The following is a 22,227-nucleotide window of genomic DNA, read 5'->3' on the forward strand; positions in this document are numbered from 1 at the left end:
TGCATCCAAAGTTTAAAAGTCATATCAAAGATTCAGATTAAGTAGTCCTCTTAAATAGCGTGTCCACGTCGGATATACGTATCGGATACTGACACTTTCGTACTATACGTATTGGTGAAGTGTCCAATTCAAAAAATATTTGTTAGATTTTTGACAATTATACACAATTTTAAAAAGGAGAAATATATTAATTTTCTAAAAACTCAAACTTATTGTATAAATTTTTAGTATGATTATAAAAATAAAGAACAAATCATTTTGAATCAGTTATAAAAAAACATTATGCTAAAATACTTGTGTATAAATCTTTATTGTCAATTTATATAATCCATAATTATATAATATATAAATTCGTATCTTCGTATCCTACATTTTAAAGATTATGCATATCTCTGTGTCCGTGTGTGTCCGTCTCCGTATCGTATCAGTGTCTGTGATACATTCTAACCTATCACATTCTAACCAAAACGAGGTTAAGTTCAAAATTCAATTTCATATGAAAGGTGAGATTAAGGAGTAATCTTCCATGTATTACCAGCAAGGTAGCCTAAGGATTAAACTGGAAAACTTTGCTTTGTCATACCATATGTCATTGAGACACTCAAACCAAGTCAGAAACCCGAGTTAAATACAATTGTGGGCTAGCCCCACCACCTTGTGGTCACTACTCAGTCCTGAATATTGTAATGATATTTTAAATGAAGAATCAAGTTAGACGCAAAACGTAACCTGAGAAGAAACCAAGAAAACTGACATAAGGAAAGGTTGCCATTTGTGGAAGAATCATTGAATAATGTCCATGCACAACAACCCCATTATAAATCCATAAGTCTTCAACTCATCAATTGTGAAACTTCTGCTGCAGAATGCAAGAGGAGAACAAGAACTATGAATCAGCTTGGTGTTATCCTTTTTGTTCTTTCAATCTTGTTCCTACAAGTTAGAGCACAGAGTACTGCACCTTCAGGAGATGCTGTGTCCAATTTCCAGCCAAGCCTTGCTGTTGTCATAGGAATCCTTGGTGTCATGTTTCTACTGACATTCTTTCTTCTCATGTATGCAAAATTCTGTCAACACCGCGGCTCTTCAGCTTCTCTTGGGAACCAAGAAAATCTACCAACTTTTGTGAGATCAAGGTCTAGATTTTCAGGAATTGACAAGACTGTCATAGAATCACTCCCCTTCTTTAGATTCTCTTCACTCAAAGGGTCAAAGGAAGGGCTGGAGTGTGCAGTGTGCTTATCAAAGTTTGAAGATGTTGAAGTTCTCAGACTTCTACCAAAGTGCAAGCATGCTTTTCATATTGATTGCATAGACCACTGGCTTGAAAGGCACTCTAGCTGTCCTATTTGCAGGCACAAGGTCAACCCTGAGGACCACACTACCTTCACATATTCAAACAGTTTAAGGAGGCTAGCAAACCAATCAGGTCTAGGTGAAGAATCTAACTTAGACATCTTTGTCCAGAGAGAGGAAGAGCATCATGGTTCATCAAGATTCAGTGTTGGAAGCAGCTTTCGGAAAATGGGAAAGGGTGTCAAGGAAGAAGAATTGCTCATCCAAAAAGGGGCAGAAGATAGTGATGGTAACCAGAAGGGGTATCATAAACACAACCACATGATTACTATATCTGATGTTGTGTTCAAGCACAGGTGGAGCAACGTGAGTTCTTCAGACCTTATGTTTTTGAATTCAGAGATGCTGAATGCTACATCAAGCAACAGATTCAGCAACTTCGAATCAAATGCAGACTTGATGTCAACCCCAAGAGAGGTGGTAGAAAATGAGCAAATTAAGAACATCAAGGAGGAGATGGAGAGGAAAATTTCCTTCGAGAGCAAAGTTAGTGCACTAAACAACATCAAATCAGTTTCAGAAAAGGATCCTCCTTTTACATCAGATTCTGCAGGAAACTCAAGTCATGCACCAAAGTATGTGAACCCTGGTGAGAAAAGGTCAATATCAGAAATCACTGGTGTCTCTAGATTTGGAAACTTAGGCATGAAAATGAGGGTCTTCAAGGACTCTTCTTCTGTTCAAAACAACCTTAAAGAGGAAAGAATGAGGCAGATTTGGTTTCCAATAGCTAAAAGAACAGCTCAATGGTTTGTGAATAGAGAAACAAGATCTCAGCAATCTCTGGATAAACAACTACCATTAGATCTATAACTCAATACAAATGTTTGGTTTCGGTCCTTGTTCAACAACTTCGTATAGATTTTAGATTTTTTTGTTGAATAGTACACAGTTAAGCAAAGCAAGTACAGGTTCCTTGTTTCCTTTCAATCAATCTCTCTATTTCTTTGATTCTTATGATCTGCATAAAATCTTTGTTAATCTTTCCATAACAGAAAATTTAAGGAGACCCTTGTGACCAGAGTAATAGAAATCCTTGTAAACGTAAACTTGTATCTTCTTTTTGAACTCATAATCAATTTCTATTGATTTTCAGCAAGAATAATAGAAGACAGCTTCATGCCGTTGTGCTAAATAATGTTCATCTTGGTCATATTTTATATCCCTTCCATTCTCTTTTGCGTAACATATAAACATTGCACATTATTAACAACTGAACTTAGGCAACAAGTAGCCGAATAACGCCATGGTTTCATTAATCAAACAAGTTCTTTTTATTCCATCCTTTTTCTTTAACTATTTTTACTAAGCAAGAGGAAAATATGGATCAGCCCCAGAAGTTCAAAGATCTGAAGTACTGATATTTGATTAAGCAAATCAATGAGTTTTTATATGCTTAACCAATCCTAAAATTTCTGACCCCTCCAAAGTTCTACACCTCTCTTACTCTTCAATTTTTCCTTCTATGGATCAAATATAATAAGTAATCAATAACCAATTTGCGTCAAGCCAATCAATACAAAAATGAAACCAAGTCTGTAATTTATGTCAGTAGGTTGAATAATTGCCTATAATATGCATAACCTGAAGAAGCTTCTTAAAATAAGAGGTAGTTTTTGTCAGTTTCTTCTGTGTGAAGTGTGCATGATAAGTTATGGCAAAAGAGAGGCAATGCAACACGCAAAAAATAAGCACTATTCCACTGTTTTGAAGGCCAAATGAAGGATGCAATTGCGAAATGTGAGCTCAGCAATTATATCAGACATTTTTTACACAAACTCTGTCTGCTATGTAAAATAGTTTTGTATTAATCAGATCTAAAGACGGCTAGGTGCTACATAGACAAGGTGCTTACATGCTCCATGAAAACTTGTTTTAAGAGTATTTTATGTGGCATGTTAACATTAACTATTATTACATTTGTCAGTGTACTTTTACATGGTCACATTTTTTTAAGGGGTAGGTCTCCTTGTCATTATCAGAAGAAAATATTTTGGCTTAAACTATGGGAGAAAGAGATTGAATAAAAAACAAAGTTGAAAAAAGGCAATGAATATATTATGATGACATTGGTAATCTCCTCCTGATTGATAGGTCCCCTTAACTGGCTAAGCTAAATTTGAATGCTAAGTACTTTTCCCCTACTTTTTCTCTTAGTAATAAGGTTTATTTTTAAGAAAAGGTATGTTGTTGAATCTTGATGTGAAAGATCACTCACTTTGAATTGCCTCCATCACATATTATATTAGAAGAAAGGGGATAAGAAGCACTAAAATGAAGATGCATTTGCATGAAAGAAAAGCAGTAACACAGCTAGAACTATAGTATGTTACTGAAAATTGGAAGGACAACTTTTGTTTCTTTTAATTCATGGGACAACTTTGGATTAGTCTACTGCACAACCAAACGTGATAATATGTGATTAACACTCACTACACAGAAATAACATATTACTACGACTTTCTAAACTAGTCTAACAAAAACTGATATAAACAAAAATACGATAATATTTTTTAAATATTTAGTATATATTATACCGATTAAATCATCTAACTGGTGTAATATAACATTTTGAAAAAAATTAAATGAGAGCGTGATATATTGCATCGCATCTAAACTAAATTAAAAAAAAAAAGTGTTCACTGACTGAAGTAATATTTGTTGCTGTGTCGCTTTTCTAATCATACACTGAGAATTAAATTTAAAATTATGTTTTTGTTACACTTTTCAACAATATTTTTTTGTAATATTTCTTTATATCCTTCTTCATGGCAGTACTTATCTTATTTCAAAATATAAGAAACAGTTACACGAATAACTTTGTTAACTTTATCAAGAAACACGATACTCTGTTTTTTTTTTCTTGTTGCTTCGATTAGAGATTAGGTCATTTTATATATAATATATAAGTGGGTGTAAAACTTTTCTTATAAGCCGGGTTATATAAGGTTGAGTTAAACTTACTTTTTAATATGACATCAGAGTCATTTCGAGCATAGTATATAAGTAGATGCAAATCTTATCTTATAAATTAATTTTATAATATTGAGTTAGACTTAAAGTCTCATTCTTAATAATAACAATAAAACTATATATCATGAATTTTTCTTCTCTTAACTCTTAATACTTAAACTAAAAATGTTAAAAGTTCGATATTCAGTGATAAGTTTAGTCATGGGTCTTGGATTTCCAAATTCTGATTATGAGTTTTGATGTAGACTTCTCATTATCTAATCTCTTTCTTTTTTTTATATATATTTCTTTGATATGTTGCATAGAGTATAAATTATGTGTAGTGTAATTTTTACTGTTTGTGGTATATGACTACTCAAAAAATATACCATCCAGTCACTGTAAATACTAAAAACAAGTGTTATGTAATCCGTGATCCACGATGAAAAGGGAAGAAATAAAGATTTCACTAAACGATTAAAACATGTTTATCAAAATGATAAATCAAATAAGAAAATGTTGTGTTAGACTGAGAGATTGTCCCCAAATTTGATGTGAACACAACAAACGTTGCTTAAGAACAAAAATAAGTTTCATTTTATGTGTTCATATGAATATTGGTCAATGACAAAACTAACTTGCTTGAATTGCAATTGACTGAACAAATTCAATCATTTACACTTATATAATATTTACAGAGGAGGGGAATTACCCCAAAAAAAATTAAGAAAAGGGAAGAGATGTAGAAGATAATAAACCTACCCTACCCAGTCTGCAACTAAAAGATTCAAACTATAGGGAATATTTTGCATCTGTTCCTCTGTTTGCATTTTCTGGTTAACTGCATTCTTGGATTGCAATTTGTCCAGATAAGCAATGGTAAATATTGGCAGAGTGCCAAACTTCAAAAAGAAAACAAAAGGAAATGGTGATTGTTCTACCAGTCCTCAAGCCATTCAGGCACATTAAGTTCTTCTACCTCCTGTAATGGCGAGCCCGGATAGCCAGCACCACAGTCCTCAGAATGAACTTCCAAGTACTGTGTTATACGAGAAATAATTTCCTGAGGAACAGGAAAAGTGTGGTTTCTAATCCCTTCCCATTCAATCCCATTAAACCATGGGTGACTCTTGACAGAATCAGGACCTTGGCTTCCAAGTCTATTGTTTTCTTCCACTTCAAGTAGCTGAACCAATCAGTCAAACAAAATCCAATTAGAGAAAGTACGCATGGATGTTCTCAAGCATCCATTGTGTATATTTTAAGCAATGCAAACTACATAGACTATATCTTCAGAGAAAGAGTGTCTTAGTTCTTGCAATACCTTGGAGATGAGATCAACTGTTTCAGAGCTGAAACTCTCGGGAAGATGTAGCTTCCTTTTTGCAATTTTGGCCACTGTATCAAGTTCATTTTCTCTCCATGATCCAAATGGCATCTCACCACGTAACATAAAATATATTAAAACTCCCAATGCCCACCTGCATAATCATAAGTGACCTTGACATCCATAAAATGCTATAAAGAACCATGTGTTGAGAACTTTTCAATCCAATTTTATATAATGCAAGTCAGTTGGAACTACAGTCCTACTGATTACAATTCAAAGGAAGCTTTAGTTATACATTCAGTAAATGCTATTCTAATTTAGGTTATCTTTATATTGAGGAAATAGAGACAGAAGTTTGCTATTGACAGGAGGAATTGTGTGCTTTTTAAGGAGAATTAATGTTTTTGGACAAGGTTTTATTTTATACCAGTCGGCAGGGAAACCATGCCCTTTTCCCAAAACAATCTCTGGAGCCAGAGAATCTGCCATCCCACAAATTGTGAATGTTCTCTCACCAGAAAGCTGTTTTCCAAATCTGAAGTCCACCAGCTGCAATCAGTACATACAAAAAATAATTGATCAGATGCCATAATATGAATAACTGTTTATAGATATCCCTTTATCAGGTAAATTTTAGGGCAAAAAGTATTAATGGCAACATGAGTCACATAAATATCAGCGTTATCAAATAGCTTCCATTGTGGAAATGACATTAAGTAAATTACTCAGAATGTCATAATATGTAGATGGCATTGCAGCAGGCGATGGTGATATGGCAGTGTGGCAGTACGGTGGGGTTATGATTTACACAGGATTAATACCCTTCTAAAGGATACTTTGGAGTTTTTATATTGTAAATTACCCACTTGATCATTAAAAATGAAAATGTTGATAACACCAGGAAGGAGCAGCCAAGTGAGAATATATTTACAATTTATGTCTCTACTTCATTTGTACTTGTAGTTTCTAGTGGCCTTCTGAAAAATATTTTGTTTGGTTTTTATTGCATTCAGATGCAGATTGCAGAGACAGGGGGAGTTGTATGATCTTCCCTTGGACGTTTACCTAAAAATATGTTACTACACATGATTGATTACTTTTTTCCATGAAACAGCATCAATCGCATCACAGGTTAAGAACTGAAGGTATGTATTTATGGTTTCTTATATTCAACTGTATTTCAGTATGAATGGTTTTACATGATAATTAAGAAGTGGATTTATTTCATTTTATGCTTATACTGTATGATAACTAAGTTTTCTTCAACTTAAATGTTTGAAGACATTTAACTAGATTTTATTCTGGGACACACTTACATTTATATTACAGTCAGGGAATTGTGATAATTTTAGTTTGCATGTTAAAGAACATTTGAATTATCTTCATAATTATTGATGAGGTGTTAGATTTGTTGTATCTGTATTATGCATATTTTTAGTCTTTAACATGGCTGCCATGCATCCATCATTTACCGCAATGTCATCTGCCATAATTATGGAAGATTCACCATCAATACACCACTGTAAACATGGATGTGTTGAAAAGCAATCAAACAAAAATTCCCGAACCTGTATCTGTCCTGTTTGCTCCAACATCAAAACATCAGGTGACACACCTCTGTAGAGAACACCATTCTGAAATTCAAGTATGAAATGAATAAAGGAAAGGGCAACCTTAGCGACTAGCCAAAGAAGGCATAAAAGTGAAGACAATAATAATTTAGATACAAGACCTTGTGCAAGTCTTCTAAGGCAGTAACAACAGATGCAGCACAAAACTGTGCAGCTGATTCACTAAAAGGACTTGAAAGTATGGAAGACAAAGGGCAAGCAAGGCGAGTATTTAGCAGTATTCCAGCATACATGCGATCAGCACAAGTGCATAAAACCTGTGGTATACTAGTTGAAGAGCCCAAACCCTTAATCAAATCTTTCTCTTTCAAGACTTGTGATTCCTTTCCAAGCCTTTTCACCTTTGGCTTAGAAAATCTCTTCAAAGTAAGCAAATTCTCTGTACCAAAATGTATTCATGCAGCAAATTTCATTAGCAAAAACAAAATCCAACATACACTTTTTTTTATCACTATGGAATATACATTAAAGGCTATTAATTGATGTAGGAAAAGGAAACCAAGATACCTATGAAGAAAAAAGTCACAATTTTAAGAAAATATTGACATTTTGGCGACTAAAACATTAGGCTTACATCCATTTAGTCCTTTTTCAAATATTTTTCACATCCACTAACTACATCAATCAACAAATCCTCCAAAGATTTGGTAGGTTTATATCAATTTCATCTACAAAAGAACTTGATTGAGACACATTCGGAAATTGAATTGTTGATCACTTGATGTAAAAAGTAAAAAATTGAAAAATTAAATTTATGGAAGTCCATTATTTCCAGGATTAAATAATTCGTTACTTATGTTTTATGCAAGAAATAGGAAAAATATTTATGTACCTGATTCTTTTAAATTTGCAACCCCTATTTCGGAACAGTCAGTGGAATATAGCGTCTTTCTCCACTCCTACCAAAAAATGGCCCATAAGCTAATTTGAGGATCTCATTACCAAAAAATTGGAATGCAACAGAAAACTCTTACCAAATCTGAGAGCTGGACTTTATCAAGGGATGAAAAATCATAATTTCTTCTAGTCAACTCCTTGGAATTATCCCTTGACCTATGATTAAATTAATGGTGTCAATGATATGAAACTTTGTTTTCAAGTGTAGTATATAAGCATACAAGCAGAACTGCATAGCTGTCGTCTAACGCATGCACATACTAAAACGTACTTGTGATCTTCCTGAGAAATCTTTTGTAAGGAGCCAATAACAGATTCAAATTTGTCCTTTGTTAGTAAAGCACATACAACATCACCCACAGCAACAGCACTTATGGAACCAATACGTTCACCATAAAGGACCCATTCACCAAAATAGCTTCCCTCAGGCTTCTCTACTGATAGTTCTGTTATGCTCTGAACATCATCCTCCTCGTTTTGGATGTCAGGCTTGAGGCTGTAGGCATTTGGACTCGTCAATAAATCAGAATCAAAAGTGATTTTTACGCATCCCTTCTGTATAATGTACAATGCAAGGATTTCATTCTGCAAAGACATACCGAAGGTCATTATGATAAAGATACGAGAACAAAGGATTAAAGCAACCAAGCAAAAACTTACATTGTCAATTATTGTCTGCCCATTTGAGAAGGAAACTTCAGAAAGGGAGTCAGAAATCTGACTGAGTTGTAAAATTGATAACCTCGAGAGGAGATCTACAGACCGAAGCAACTTCAATGATGATAAGTTAGAGAATTCTGACACTAAAATCCCTCGAAAATCTTCCCGTTTTAAAGCCCAAAGTGTTCCTTTTGTTACAGCACGTACAGAAGCCTGGAGTGGTTTATTGTACCTGTAATGCCATTTTTAGAAAAACAAAAGTGTTAAATTGGCAAGGTGAAAAACTAATATTGTCAGAGCTGCTACATATGAAAAAAGAGTAAGAAAAAATATAAAAATGACTTTAAATACAATAACAACAAACTAAGCCTTGTTGTGTTGTGTCAAGGCACCCTCATAAAAATGACTCCGCATATTTCCAACAAAAAACATGGGTTGCAAAAGCGTAATTCTTACCGCTGGTTGGTTAATTTATATAATAATTCATATATTCTGGAATAATGCAATACTAGTTGAACTTCCTATGCCTGTCTGGATAACAGTCCTCAAAAAAATATTAATACCTAACCTAGAGGAAACTTCAATGACTAGATATGTTTCATGCCAAAAAGAATTGCTTCAACTGAGTGGAAGAACCACAAGCTGCTAAAATGTATGATCGAGTGACTCACATTAGAGCAAGTTCTCCAAAACAAGAGAGTTTTTCAGCTGTGTAGCGCTGCAAAACCCTAGGTACGTCCCCTTCTTTTTCTTCCTGCCATTGTAATGAATGTTGAACAAGATTTGTAACATATCTCATTGACAATATAGAAACACACAACATATTAGAAAAGACTAGGTACAGGCAGCATTCGTTACATGACTGAAGATCTTCAAAACATGATTTCATCGACTAAACCAAGGAAAAAGCCAATTATAAGAGCTGAAATGATGGACTGGGGTTTGAAAATAACATTAAGCATGTTTTTGAAAGATGTTAAATCTTAGAACTTTATCACGAATGGAAAATTACTCATGGAAAGCTGAAAAGAAACATTTAAAGAAGTTGTTAAAGCCTGCAGGTGCCATGACCCTTGCCTTTTGCCTCTGGCTTGTATAATTTTCAATATTTTCCTAATAGAATATCTGTGGAGTCATAAAAAATCAATAGAGCAATCAAATGACAAAGTTTATAAACCTGAGTTGCCAAGACCTCAAATTCTCCACTACCAACAACATAAAAACAGTCACCTTCACCACCCTGCAAAGTATAACTTTTGTCACAATTGTGCAATTAAAAATATAATCAAAGCCAAGAAATTTTTAACAAGATCCAAAGGCATGTTGCATTCAGGAATGGTAAACTTCACTTTCTGCCCCAGAAATCTACAATATCCCCAGGTTGGACTGTGCACTACTCTATTTACAAGTTTCAACTAGAAAACTGACCTGTTTGACTATAATATCCCCAGGGTCGACCTCCACTCTTTGCATGCAATCCAATAAAACATGACACTGAGAATCGGTAAGTTTTCGGAAGAGGAAATGATCGTGCAATGCCTGCTCTATGTGTGCCTGTGGTATATGAAGATGAAGCATCATCAAAGGTTCAGATTTATTGAACTTTCCAGTGGGAGAAACTAAAATTATGACTTTATCGTAGCATACCAATGTATGTAAATAAAAAAAATGAAATATAAAAGAGCTAAATCAATTGTAAAATCAAAAGATGGAGAGGGGATTTACTTCTTCTTCCCATGTCTTTCTATGGGCTGAAGGGGGAGGAACCCAAACTTGCCCATTTTCCAGGGAATTTTCAAGTGCTCGGAGGCGTGCCCTTGACAAATCATGTCTTACACGATGGTTTCTAGCACTCCAGCCAAAGGTGGAAGGGGATTCTGAACCTGTCACCTCTACAACTTGTGGCACAGGTTTTCGCAAAACATCACCATAACAAGCCGACTGACTCTGACCAACAGTAGACTAATTTGAAAGATTAGATCAGTTACTAACAACAAAGTAAATGAATGTGACTATTTCTAGGAAATAATATAATTGAAGAGAAGCAGGACAAAACAGGAAAAGTACCATACTTCAGTTAGCCCATTTACATGTACAATGATGACTGTGATGTCATCTGTACGAGTTTCATATTGCAGCCAGAGTCTATAAGATTCTGCCACAATTGCAGCGCAAGCATCACGAGGATCTTTGAATTTTGCAACCTGGAAACATAATGGCAATTAAGAGACAAAATATTCAACTTAAATTGGATGTTACACCATATCTAGGTTTAAAGTTGCATTAAATTAAATTCACAAAACCTAGTTCCATGATCAAATGCACATGATTGTCATTTACACGTATTGCTATCAGCAATCTGCAAGGATTAGCTTTGTGATTTAATTATAATTAGACTTTGGAAAGATAGTTCCAAGGTCATTGATGCATCAACCTAGTTTGACCATGGAAATTTCTAACCAAGCTTCAATGAATGAAGACATGCCCAGGTACATTTTCACATCAACTGGACAGCTTGACAATACCATTACCCAAAAGATCTGTATTTTTAATATCCTTATCTATCCTACACGAGGGAGAAAAATTTACTAGATAAACCCACGCTTACATGGCACTGAAATACGAAAAGTATGATGCAATTAAATAATTTACGTCTCAAACTTAGGATTCAGTTAATTCTTAAATGTTTCAACTACTAGGCTTAATTACAGTGACGAACTTCAACACAAAAGTGCAACCAATTTGATCATAACCATGACCAGTTTATAGACTAATACCAGACGATTAAATTTTGAACCTTAAAACAATGAAATTTTAAACTTGTCATTGCAGGCGCATTGCACCCTTCTAAAAATCATTTCTCATTCAAATCAACTTCAGTCACAAAAAGGTGAGTTTGGTTTCAATTGGATATTGTTCTTGCAATTCTACAAAAGCAAGTCTTGCATAAAACAGAAAAACAGCTTCATAATGAAAAGACTAATTGCTCCCTCCCATTTTATAAATTATAGATGAAAACAATATGATTTGGTGAATTATCAGCAAAGTGACTATTACAAGCAATACTCACCCAAAAATATTTCCTTATTAAATACTGGTTTTAAGTGTAGAAGGAATAATGAAGTGGTTTGGAACTGTGTTTTCTGATGCTAAAGTTTGGTTGGAATATAATTTCCGATTTCTAGAAATCCAGAACTATTAGCTATAAATTTCTTTCCCGACACCCTTGTATGGAAAATTCTGTTTCCCTTAACTTCCGTGTGGCTTTATGCAAAGGAGTGGAATTTGAATTTTCTGTCAAAAAGCCCCCAGTTGCATAAGTTGGGTCCCCTAATTTTCAGAAAGATTCCTAGTCCCTAATTCCCGATTCTACTTCCAAATATGAGAGAGACACAGTAACTAACATTAATTGTGCCAGATCGTGATTGCCACTGAAACGAAATAATAACCTTGCCACCAACTTCTTTAGTACACATAAAAGCAAATTCAACAACAGAAACCCCCCAAAAAGAGAGAGAAAAAAATGCATGCCTTCGCATAAGAATAAAGCTAGCTTAAAAGAAAAGCGAGCAACACAACAATAAAAGAGATCTACCATACCATTTCAACCACACTCTGGCTACTGAGAAACTCAAACACCCCATCACTAGCAAGCACAAAGAAAGGGTGATCCTGCGTGAGCTCAAACACAACAATCTCAGGATTCGCCACTACCCCAATAGTCTCCGCAATAGAATCACCAATACTCCTGGTGAAAGCCGTCCCCGGGTACATCCCATTGGGCACCCACAACCTTGGAGGGTCACCATCATCACCCTCCTCAGTGCCCCAACACTGCACATCAGGGTTCTTCAACCCCTCAATCTGATCCAAAGTAAGAACCCTGGCCCCACATAGCTTCACTCTCTCAAGCTCATCACTCCTAAACGGCGTCTGATCAATCGACAAATCAACGGCCACAATTTCCTTCCCTCTCCTCTCCGCAATCACCGCCCTCGAATCGCCGGAATTCGCCACATATATCGTCCTCCCCCTCACCAGCACCGTGATCGCCGTCGTCCCGCTCATGCTGTCATCCAAAACATCAGCATGAAGCTGCGAATTCGTCGCCAAAAACGCCGCATGACAAGCCTCAACAGGATCACCACGGAATTTGGAGTTTCTGAGCAAATTCTCACACACTTTCCGCTTCGCGAACTGCGAGCACTGAGCTCCAAACTCACCATGCCCGTCGAACACTCCAAAGAAGTGGTCGTTAGGGCTCGTACCTGTCGAGACAAAAAACCCCACACGCAATGACGTTCAAACAACACAACACACAGCCACTCCACAAAACAGAAACAGCACAAAACACAAATTCAACAAGCACATACCAAAAGGCGTGTGGATGCAGAAACTGTCCTGGTTCGCTTTATCGAGTGCATCTGGGTAGTACCCTCGCTGAGACAAGAACGAGTATCGCAATTCGAAGTTTCCAGAAGGTACTTTCACGATTCGCGAACCATCCGGCGGCAGAAACTGCGCCGAAACCCTAGAGAGTCTTCGGATTCCGGTTTCGGAGTCTCGCGTGATGCTCAATTGGTTGAGCTGGTCTCTGATTTCACCTTCTTCGGCGTCGGAAGAGGTCTGTGAGAAATTGGCGACTTCACCTACGTCGGTGGTTCTGTTAATGGGGTCGCCGTTGATGCTGGAGCCTCTGCAGTTGTCGCCTATGCAGACTCGCGAGTAAATGCAACCCATGGAGAGAAAAGGAACGAAATTGGAGTAAACCCAGATGCTAAATTTGGCATGAAGAGATTGGAGCAGGTAGAGAGAGAGAAAGGGTAAGTAAAAGTTGTGTCCTAATCTGAAATCTCAATTATTAGGATGAAGGAATTTGGCTGAGGTTGGAGAGCCACAAAATGTTTGCAATAAATGAGCATGAAGCATGATGAATCAGATTATGCTAACTGTGAGAAGTAGTAGTAATTGTAAATCGTGTGTGCTTTGTTGTTGTTGATGATGCAGTGTTCAAAAATGGCTGCTACCAAATGGAGTTTAGTGGTTGATTGGAAGAGAAGGCCAAAAGATAAAGGGTTAGTGTTAGTGTTAAACACTAGAAGTAGAGGAATAATTAACAGTGGATGAGAATGAGAAATGGTGCATGTGATGTGTGTAAGGTGAAAGAGAGAGAGTGAGTCACAGGTTTTGTTTTGTTGCTGCTCATGTGTGGGTGCGTCTTACCCTCTTCACGCGCCAACTACTCTTATCTCTTCCATTTTTAATATAGACTATATATAGCACACAAATTCACACTCATGATGTGAACATTCAAACGATACGGATACTGACATATGTTCATATGAACATTGATACGATATACTCATACAATACTGATATTAATAATACAAACATGAAGATACATATAATGTCTAAGATGTAATATAATCTTTAAAATGTATGATATAGAGATATAAATATAATTATAAATTATATAGATTGACAATAAATATTTATGTGTATAAATATGTTTTTTTAATAGAAACATGTTTCGCATGACTGGTTAAAAATGATTCTTCCTTATTTTTGTAATCATAATAAAAATTTATATAATAAATTTGAATTTTTTAAAAATTAATGTATTTCTTCTTTTTAAAATTGTGTTAGAATTGTGTAGAATTATCAAAAATTCAACAAATATTTTTTAAATTTGACGCTTCAGTAATACGTGTCATACAAATATTAATATTCAATACATGTTTGACACCAACACTTCATTTAAGATAAACATATCCGAGTCTCATTAAAAAAACATAAATTTACAGGTATGATATAATACATGGTAATTTTAAATTTTAATAACAAATTGTTTTTTTCTAGTTATACAAAATAGTCAACATATTATCCCTCTACTTAATATATATATATATATATATATATATATATATATATAACTGTTGTTTCTGAGATATAGTAAATATTAAACGTAGGGTAATTTGCAAACGGAAGAGTTTAGTTTGAATGTAACTTTTTTTTAGTCAACTAATATTAATTCATTTGATTTTACAATAATAACATAGCAGTTGAAATTTGAATGAATAAAAATGATGAATATGATTATAATACAGAGTAGCAAAAAGGGACCCGCTAAAAATTTTAGTTATCATGGCAATGAATTTTGAGTTGTATGATTGAACAACTTTTGTAGGGTCATTCATTCATTGATGGGTTTCAGTGAGAGACTTGTTATTTTTTCATCATCTTCCATCTTAGAATGAATCATAACCTCTTCTTACCATATCTGCAAAGTGCACCATTCACACACCATGCATCATTCTTCCTCATTCAAGGATCTACTCTTTCTCCTACTCACCATATAATAAATAATAAATAATAAATAATAAATTTATAATTAAAAAATAATAAAATAATAGTATTGGGATTGTAATGTGATTGCATAGAAAATGTGAGTTATCAATGTATGATTACTCTTTCCCTAGGAGTTTAATGAATTTGATAACAAATTAATTTGTTTTCTTCCAAAGATCAACTTGTAAGAGATATAGCATTTAGTGTGTGAAATTGATATTTGAAAAGTATATTTTTTCATGATATAGAAGCTAAAGGGTGATTGAACACACACATCATTTCCTTTTCTAGTTTGTGAAGTGGTCCCTCACTCCTTTTTCTTCTCCTTTTTCTTCTTCTCTAACCTCAATGCTTATCAATTTATCTATAAAAAATTATCATTGGACACTTTTGGGGCATAAAGAATATTCTTGAATCAATTTAATTCAATACAAGTTGGTAATTGAATTGAAAAAGTGACTCATTATTTAAATATAAAAGTGAATGGCATTTTAATTAAGTTGGAAAAGTCAGTTCTTTGATTATAGGAATTTCTGAAGAAAATGTCGTGTTGTTTTCGATCGGTGTAGGTAGTGTGCTTGCAAAACCTAAGTTAGTGTTTGGTTTAAGCCAATTGAGTATAATAAATTTTCTTTAATACATATCTTTACCATGGTAGTGTGCCTGTTATGAGGCCGTGATATGTCCTTGATATTGGATTGAGATTATGATAAATTTTCGAATTGAATCGTACAATAATTAAATTAATCATTTGTATTAAAAGATTGATGACAAGACCATGTTCAAGGGTACTAAGCATTTGCTACTATCACCATTTATACTAATATATATATATATATATATATATATATATATATATATATATTTTTTTTTTTTTTAAAAATCATCTAATAAGCTTCAAAATATTTTGATTCCTAAAAATATGAAATCTATCTAATTTTAGTTCTTGCAAAATGTTTTCGATTTGATTTTTTTTCTAGCTTTTAAGACATTATCATTAATTCTAGTTAGTAGTTTACTATTTATTTGAGGTAATTAATTAAGTAATGTACTTACTATTTTATACAAACAAGGTAGTTATATATAATTTTTAATGCATTGTTAATATTAATTTTATTTGCTTTTGATATTATTTTTATTTTTAATGATTAACTAATTACTTTTGATACTGTATTTTATAAAAAAAAATTATATAGTTTACCTAGACGAAGATGAGTTTTGAAGTTATACATCTTTTAAATTCGTGATACTTTAAATATAAAACTCGAGGTTGACAATGTGAGAAAATATTATTATTTAGTAATAGAAATTATAGAAATACCTTTTTAACATCACTATTAAAATGATCTACTTTACAAATTTTTAATAAAATATTATATTATAATAAAATAATAATTTATTTAAGTATAAAGTAAATGTAAAATACTATTATCCGTATCAAAGTATTCGTACTCTAGAAATTAGTTATTAATTTAGTAAAAAAGTAATACTATCAAAATATAACAACAACGAACGATGTTCTTTAAATATATTTATTATTGTTGATAAAAAAATTAAAACATAATAAAAAGAATATAATTGCAATTTGTGCTTGGTGGTTTTGCAAGTTATATTGTGATATGTTATCTTTTATATTTCATAATATGATTATTTTTCACAATAAACTTAAATAAACTTTTTATAAAGGATGGGAAGGTTCGATTCTTCAGTTGCGCTCCCCGATCTCAAATGAATTTAGAGTTACCTGCAAAATAAATTTTGACGTCTAAGTTAAAGTTCAGTACAGAATAATTGGAATATTAATTATTATTAAATACGTATCTTTGTTTTATTATTATGCATGTATTTAAAACATTTTAGTGTTTAACACAATTTATCGATTAATTAAGGAATGTATGTTATGTTTTATTAGATTGTCTTAAAACATATTTATCTTTAGATGACTAACCCGTGTTCAACTCTCAAATATTTAATCATATGTATCGATGTCTCCCGAAACACGTGTTCAACTCTTTATCTATCGATGTCTTCTGAATCACGCAATCATGATAGTTCGATGATATGTGAGAACATGACTTCCACCAATTATTGAAATTCTAAATTTGGTGTGTGAGTTGGGTCCATAATTAAATTGATTTAACATTTGCTTATACTAGTTCTTGGTGGGAAGAGAGGCATGAAATAATGCAAGAGGCACATGAAAGAGGTTGTGATTTTGTGTGATAGCTTCTCTCCTTTTATGATTCATTCATTCACCAAAGTCACATCAGCTTCAGACAAAACTCATCTCACACACCGTCCTACGTTCATTAGCCACATTGCTTTTCCCCTTCTTCATCATCACCTTCTCAACTCATCAACTCATACACACATTATTTGTCTTATGTATCTCTTTTATCTTATTTTTCAACTCAATCATAAAAAAATTAAGAGGTGAAAAAACAATAGATACGAATGTAAAATTAAATTATTTTATTTTTTATTAATAAATTTATTTATTACTATTATAGAAAAACAGAAAAAAAAACATTAATGGATGGTATATTGGACTAACGAAGTGCTTCTAGAATACCCGAAAGTGAGTAAAGCATAGGCCTTATATGCAGGTTTTTTTTTTTATAAAAGTGGGATGATTTTAAATATTTCTTTATTGAAATTAGATATATTTTTTAAAAAAAATTAATGAGATCAACAATGACATGCACCTCAATTTTCCACCAACAATTTAAAATCTCAAACAGTTTGGGAACCCAATCAGTTTTCTGATATAACTGAGAAACTTCTGCTATGGCATCTGGGTTGTTAATTGTAATGAACTTGAGAAATCACTGTGCAGATACATATACATTTTCTTTACTGATAATAGTAAAAGTAAAACCGTGATGATATGTGTTAGGAGGAAAAATTGACACGACCAACCGACTTTTTATATGTTGAAAAATTTCAAAAGAATTCACACAACTATTTTTATATTTTTTATATGTTGTACTTTCATATGTTGTTTGCACTCTGTGAAGAAAGCACATCCATAAACAAATAAAAAAAGGAATATAAGGAAGAAAATTCAGGATATTTTGTTTTCGGTAAACCAATTTTGTTCACTCTCAGTCTGGAACTTACTACGCCTTATTCCACTGGTCTTTTGGTCTGCAATTTTTACAAGACATTCGTCATTATGTGTATTGAATTTTTGCTAAGATTTGAGCCCTAAATTCGTCCCACAAGATTTGCAATAAAATTTTTATTCATCATTGCCAGGGTTGAAAAGAAGGTTTGTTTGTGTGTGAAACTGTTTAATTTTTTTCCTAGGTGAATACTCATCCGTTTGACGTGAAATTTGTCCCTTTTTGTCAAAAATTCAGTCAAGATTCCTACGTGGAACTTCAACAAAAAACTATTTTGGGAGATTTTTTCATAAATTTTGTGTAAACCAAGACTATCCTCTACAAAAATTTGAGAAATTTCGCCCTACTTTGTGCAATTATTTTTCTTCGACCATAATGCGTTGAATAATTTCAAAAAAAATTCACATAAGTACTTTCATATGTTTTTTGCACCCTTCTAAGGAGGCACGTCCATAAATAAATCACAAAAAGGTGATATAGGGAAGAAAATCCAGGACGTTTTATTTTCGAAAAATCGGTTTTGTTCACACTTGGTCTGGGACTTACTACGCCTTATTCCCCTGGTCTTTTGGTATGATATTCTTACCAAATATTCATCATTGTGTGTGTTGAGTTTTGGCTGAGACTTGAGCAGTAAATTCGTCCCACAAGATTTGCAATAGATCTTTTATTCATCATTGCCAGGGTTGAAAGGAAAGTTCGTTTCTTTGTAAAACTGTTTGATTTTTTTCTAGGTGAATACTAATCCGTTTCACGTGAAATTTGTCATGTTTTGTCCCAAATTCAGTTGGCATTCTTACATGGAATTTCTACAAAAAAAATATTTCGGGAGAATTTTTCAGAAATTTTATGTAAATCAAGGCTATTCTCTACTAAAATTTTTGACATTTCGCCATACTTTCTGCAAAAAAATTTCTAGGACCATCCTGCGGTTAAAAATTCTGAAAAAATTCACACAAGTAATTTCATATGTAATTTGCACCATTCTAAGGAGGCAAGTCCATAAAAAATTCAGAAAAAGGTTATATAGGGAAGAAAATCCAGGATGTTTTATTTTCGAAAAACAGGTTTTGTTCACACTCGATCTGGGACTTACTACTCCTTATTCCCCTGGTCTTTTGGTCTGAAATTTTTACCAGACATTTGTCATTGTGTGTATTGAGTTTTGGTTGAGATTTGAGCCCCAAATTCGTCCCTCAAGATTTTCAGTAAATTTTTTATTCATCACTCCTTGGGTAGAAAGGAAGGATCGTTTGTGTGTGAAACTGTTTGATTTTTTTTTCTAGGTGAATACTCATCCATTTCACGTGAAATTTTCACGTTTTGTCCCAAATGAAGGGGAGATTCTGACGTGGGATTTCTACAGAAAAACTATTTTGGGAGAAATTTTCATAAATTTTGTGAAAACCAAGGCTATTCTCTACCAATATTTGTGAAATTTCATCCTACTTTCTGCAATTTTTTTCTAGGACCATACTCGGTTAAAGATTTCGAAAAAATTCACATAAGTACTTTCATATGTTTTTTGCACCCTTCTAAGGAGGCACGTCCATAAACAAATCACAAAAGGGAGAAATAGGGAAGAAAATCCAGGATGTTTTGTTTTCGAAAAACCGATTTTGTTTACACTTGGTCTAGGACTAACTACGCTTTATTCCCCTGGTCTTTTGGTCTGATCTTCTTACCAGATATTCGTCATTGTGTGTGTTGAGTTTTGGCTGAGATTTGAGTAATAAATTCGTCCCACAAGATTTGCAATAGATGTTTTATTCATCACTGCCAGGATTGAAAGGAAAGTTCGTTTCTTTGTGAAACTGTTTGATTTTTTCCTAGGTGAATACTAATATGTTTCACGTAAAATTTGTCATGTTTTGTCCCAAATTCAGTTGGGATTCTTACATGGAATTTCTACAAAAAACTATTTCAGGAGAATTTTTCAGAAGTTTTATGAAAACCAAGGTTATTCTCTACCAAAATTTTTGACATTTCACCATACTTTCTGCAAATTTTTTCTGGGACCATCCTGTGGTTAAAAATTCCAAAAAAAATTCACACAAGTAATTTTATATGTAATTTGCACCATTTTAAGGAGGCAAGTCCATAAAAAATTCAGAAAAATGTTATATAGGGAAGAAAATCCAAGTCGTTTTGTTTTCAAAAAACTGGTTTTGTTCACACTCGGTTTGGGACTTACTACTCCTTATTCCCCTGGTCTTTTGGTCTGAAATTTTTACCAGACATTTGTCATTGTGTGTATTGATTTTTGGTTGAGATTTGAGCCCCAAATTCGTCTCACAAGATTGACAATAAATATTTTATTCATCAGTGTCAGGGCTGAAAGGAAGGATCGTTCGTGTGTGAAACTGCTTGACTTTTTTCCTTGGTGAATACTCATCCGTTTCACCTGAAATTTGTCGCTTTTTGTTCCGAATTCAGTCGATGTTCTTACATGGAATTTCAGGAAAAAACAATTTTGCGAGAATTATTCAAAAATTTTGTGCAAACCAAGGCTATCCTCTACAAAAACTTGTGAAATTCTACCCTACTTTCTGCAATTTTTTTCTGGGTCCGTATTGCGCTGAAAAAAATTCACACAAGTACTTTCACATGTTGTTTGCACCAAAGTAAGGAGGCACCTCCATAAATGAATCACAGAAAGAAGATACGGGGGAGAAAAGCCAGGACGTTTTGTTTTCGAAAAACCAGTTTTGCTCACTCTCGATCTGGGACTTACTACGCCTTACTCCTTGAGTATTCTGGTCTGAAATTTCTACCAGACGTCCGCAACTGTGTCTACTGAGTTTTGGCTGAGATTTGAGCCCCAGATTTGTCCCAAAAGATTCACACAAGTACTTTCATATGTTATTTGAACCGAGGTAAGGAGGACGTCCATGAAAAATTCACAAAAAGAAGATACGGGGGAGAAAAGCTAGGACGTTTTGTTTTCGGAAAACCAGTTTTGTTCACTCTCGGTCTGGGACTTACTACGCCTTAGTTCTTGGGTATTCTGGTCTGAAATTTTTACCAGACGTTCGTCACTGTGTCTACTGAGTTTTGGCTGAGATTTGAGCCTTAGATTCGTCCCACAAGATTGGCAATAAATTTTTTATTCATCACTCCCAAGGCTGAAAGGAAGGTTCGTTTGTGTGTGAAACTGCTTGATTTTTTTCGTGGGTGAATAATCATCCGTTTGACATGAAATTTGTCGCGTGTTGTCCCAAATTCAGTAGAGACCCTTACGTGGAATTTCAAGAAAAAAACTATTTCGGGATAATTTTTCAGAAATTTTGGGCAAACCAAGGCTATCCTCTACCAAAATTGTGAAATTTCGCCCTACTTTCCGAAATTTTATTCTGGGTCCGTATTGCGCTGAAAAAATTCACACGAGTACTTTCACATGTTGTTTGCACCCAGGTAAGGAGGCACGTCAATAAACGAATCACAGAAAGAAGATACGGGGGAGAAAAGCCAGGACGTTTTGTTTTCGGAAAACCAGTTTTGTTCACTCTCGGACTGGGACTTACTACGCCTTACTCCTTGGGTATTCTGGTCTGAAATTTTTTCGAGACGTCCGTCACTGTGTCTACTGAGTTTGGGCTGAGATTTGAGCCCCAGATTCGTCCCGCAAGATTGGCAATAAATTTTTTATTCATCACTGTCAAGGCTGAAAGGAAGGTTCGTTTGTGTGTGAAACTGCTTGATTTTTTTCGTGGGTGAATACTCATCCGTTTGACCTGAAATTTGTCGCATTTTGTTCCAAATTCAGTGGAGACGCTTACGTGGAATTTCAGGAAAAAACTATTTCAAGAGAACTTTTCAGAAATTTTGGGCAAACCAAGGCTATCCTCTACCAAAACTTGTGAAATTTCGTCCTACTTTTCGAAATTTTATTCTGGGTTCGTATTGCGCTGAAAAGATTCACACGAGT

General features: G+C 34.0%; 2 protein-coding genes across 3 annotated transcripts; one reads left to right on the forward strand and one right to left on the reverse strand.

Annotated features, from left to right (window-relative positions):
* The first annotated feature begins 714 nt into the window (after positions 1-714).
* Positions 715-2,286, forward strand: LOC137838115 (RING/U-box superfamily protein). The gene has a single exon (XM_068647347.2). The coding sequence runs from the start codon at positions 889-891 to the stop codon at positions 2,167-2,169; it is 1,281 nt and encodes a 426-aa protein (XP_068503448.2). The 5' UTR covers positions 715-888; the 3' UTR covers positions 2,170-2,286.
* Positions 2,287-4,933: 2,647 nt separating this feature from the next.
* LOC137838116 (protein phosphatase 2C and cyclic nucleotide-binding/kinase domain-containing protein) lies at positions 4,934-14,197 on the reverse strand. 2 transcript variants are annotated; one of them, XM_090301839.1, is made up of 16 exons: positions 13,200-14,197; positions 12,427-13,094; positions 10,894-11,030; positions 10,552-10,788; positions 10,255-10,380; positions 10,004-10,066; positions 9,498-9,580; positions 8,827-9,058; positions 8,438-8,751; positions 8,244-8,322; positions 8,102-8,168; positions 7,371-7,648; positions 7,207-7,272; positions 6,066-6,187; positions 5,633-5,789; positions 4,934-5,494 (listed from the first exon to the last, which is right to left on the reverse strand). In XM_090301839.1, exons 3-16 carry the CDS (start codon positions 10,894-10,896, stop codon positions 5,246-5,248), a joined length of 2,076 nt encoding a protein of 691 aa, XP_090157965.1. In that variant the 5' UTR covers positions 10,897-11,030; positions 12,427-13,094; positions 13,200-14,197; the 3' UTR covers positions 4,934-5,245. The 2 variants fall into 2 exon arrangements, with proteins under 2 accessions (XP_090157965.1, XP_068503449.2); XM_068647348.2 differs by having other exon boundaries at positions 10,899-11,030; positions 13,200-14,073.
* Positions 14,198-22,227: the final 8,030 nt, after the last annotated feature.

The sequence above is a fragment of the Phaseolus vulgaris genome, chromosome 4, assembly GCF_051622355.1.
Source record: "Phaseolus vulgaris cultivar YP4 chromosome 4, ASM5162235v1, whole genome shotgun sequence".
Taxonomy (NCBI): Eukaryota; Viridiplantae; Streptophyta; class Magnoliopsida; order Fabales; family Fabaceae; genus Phaseolus; species Phaseolus vulgaris.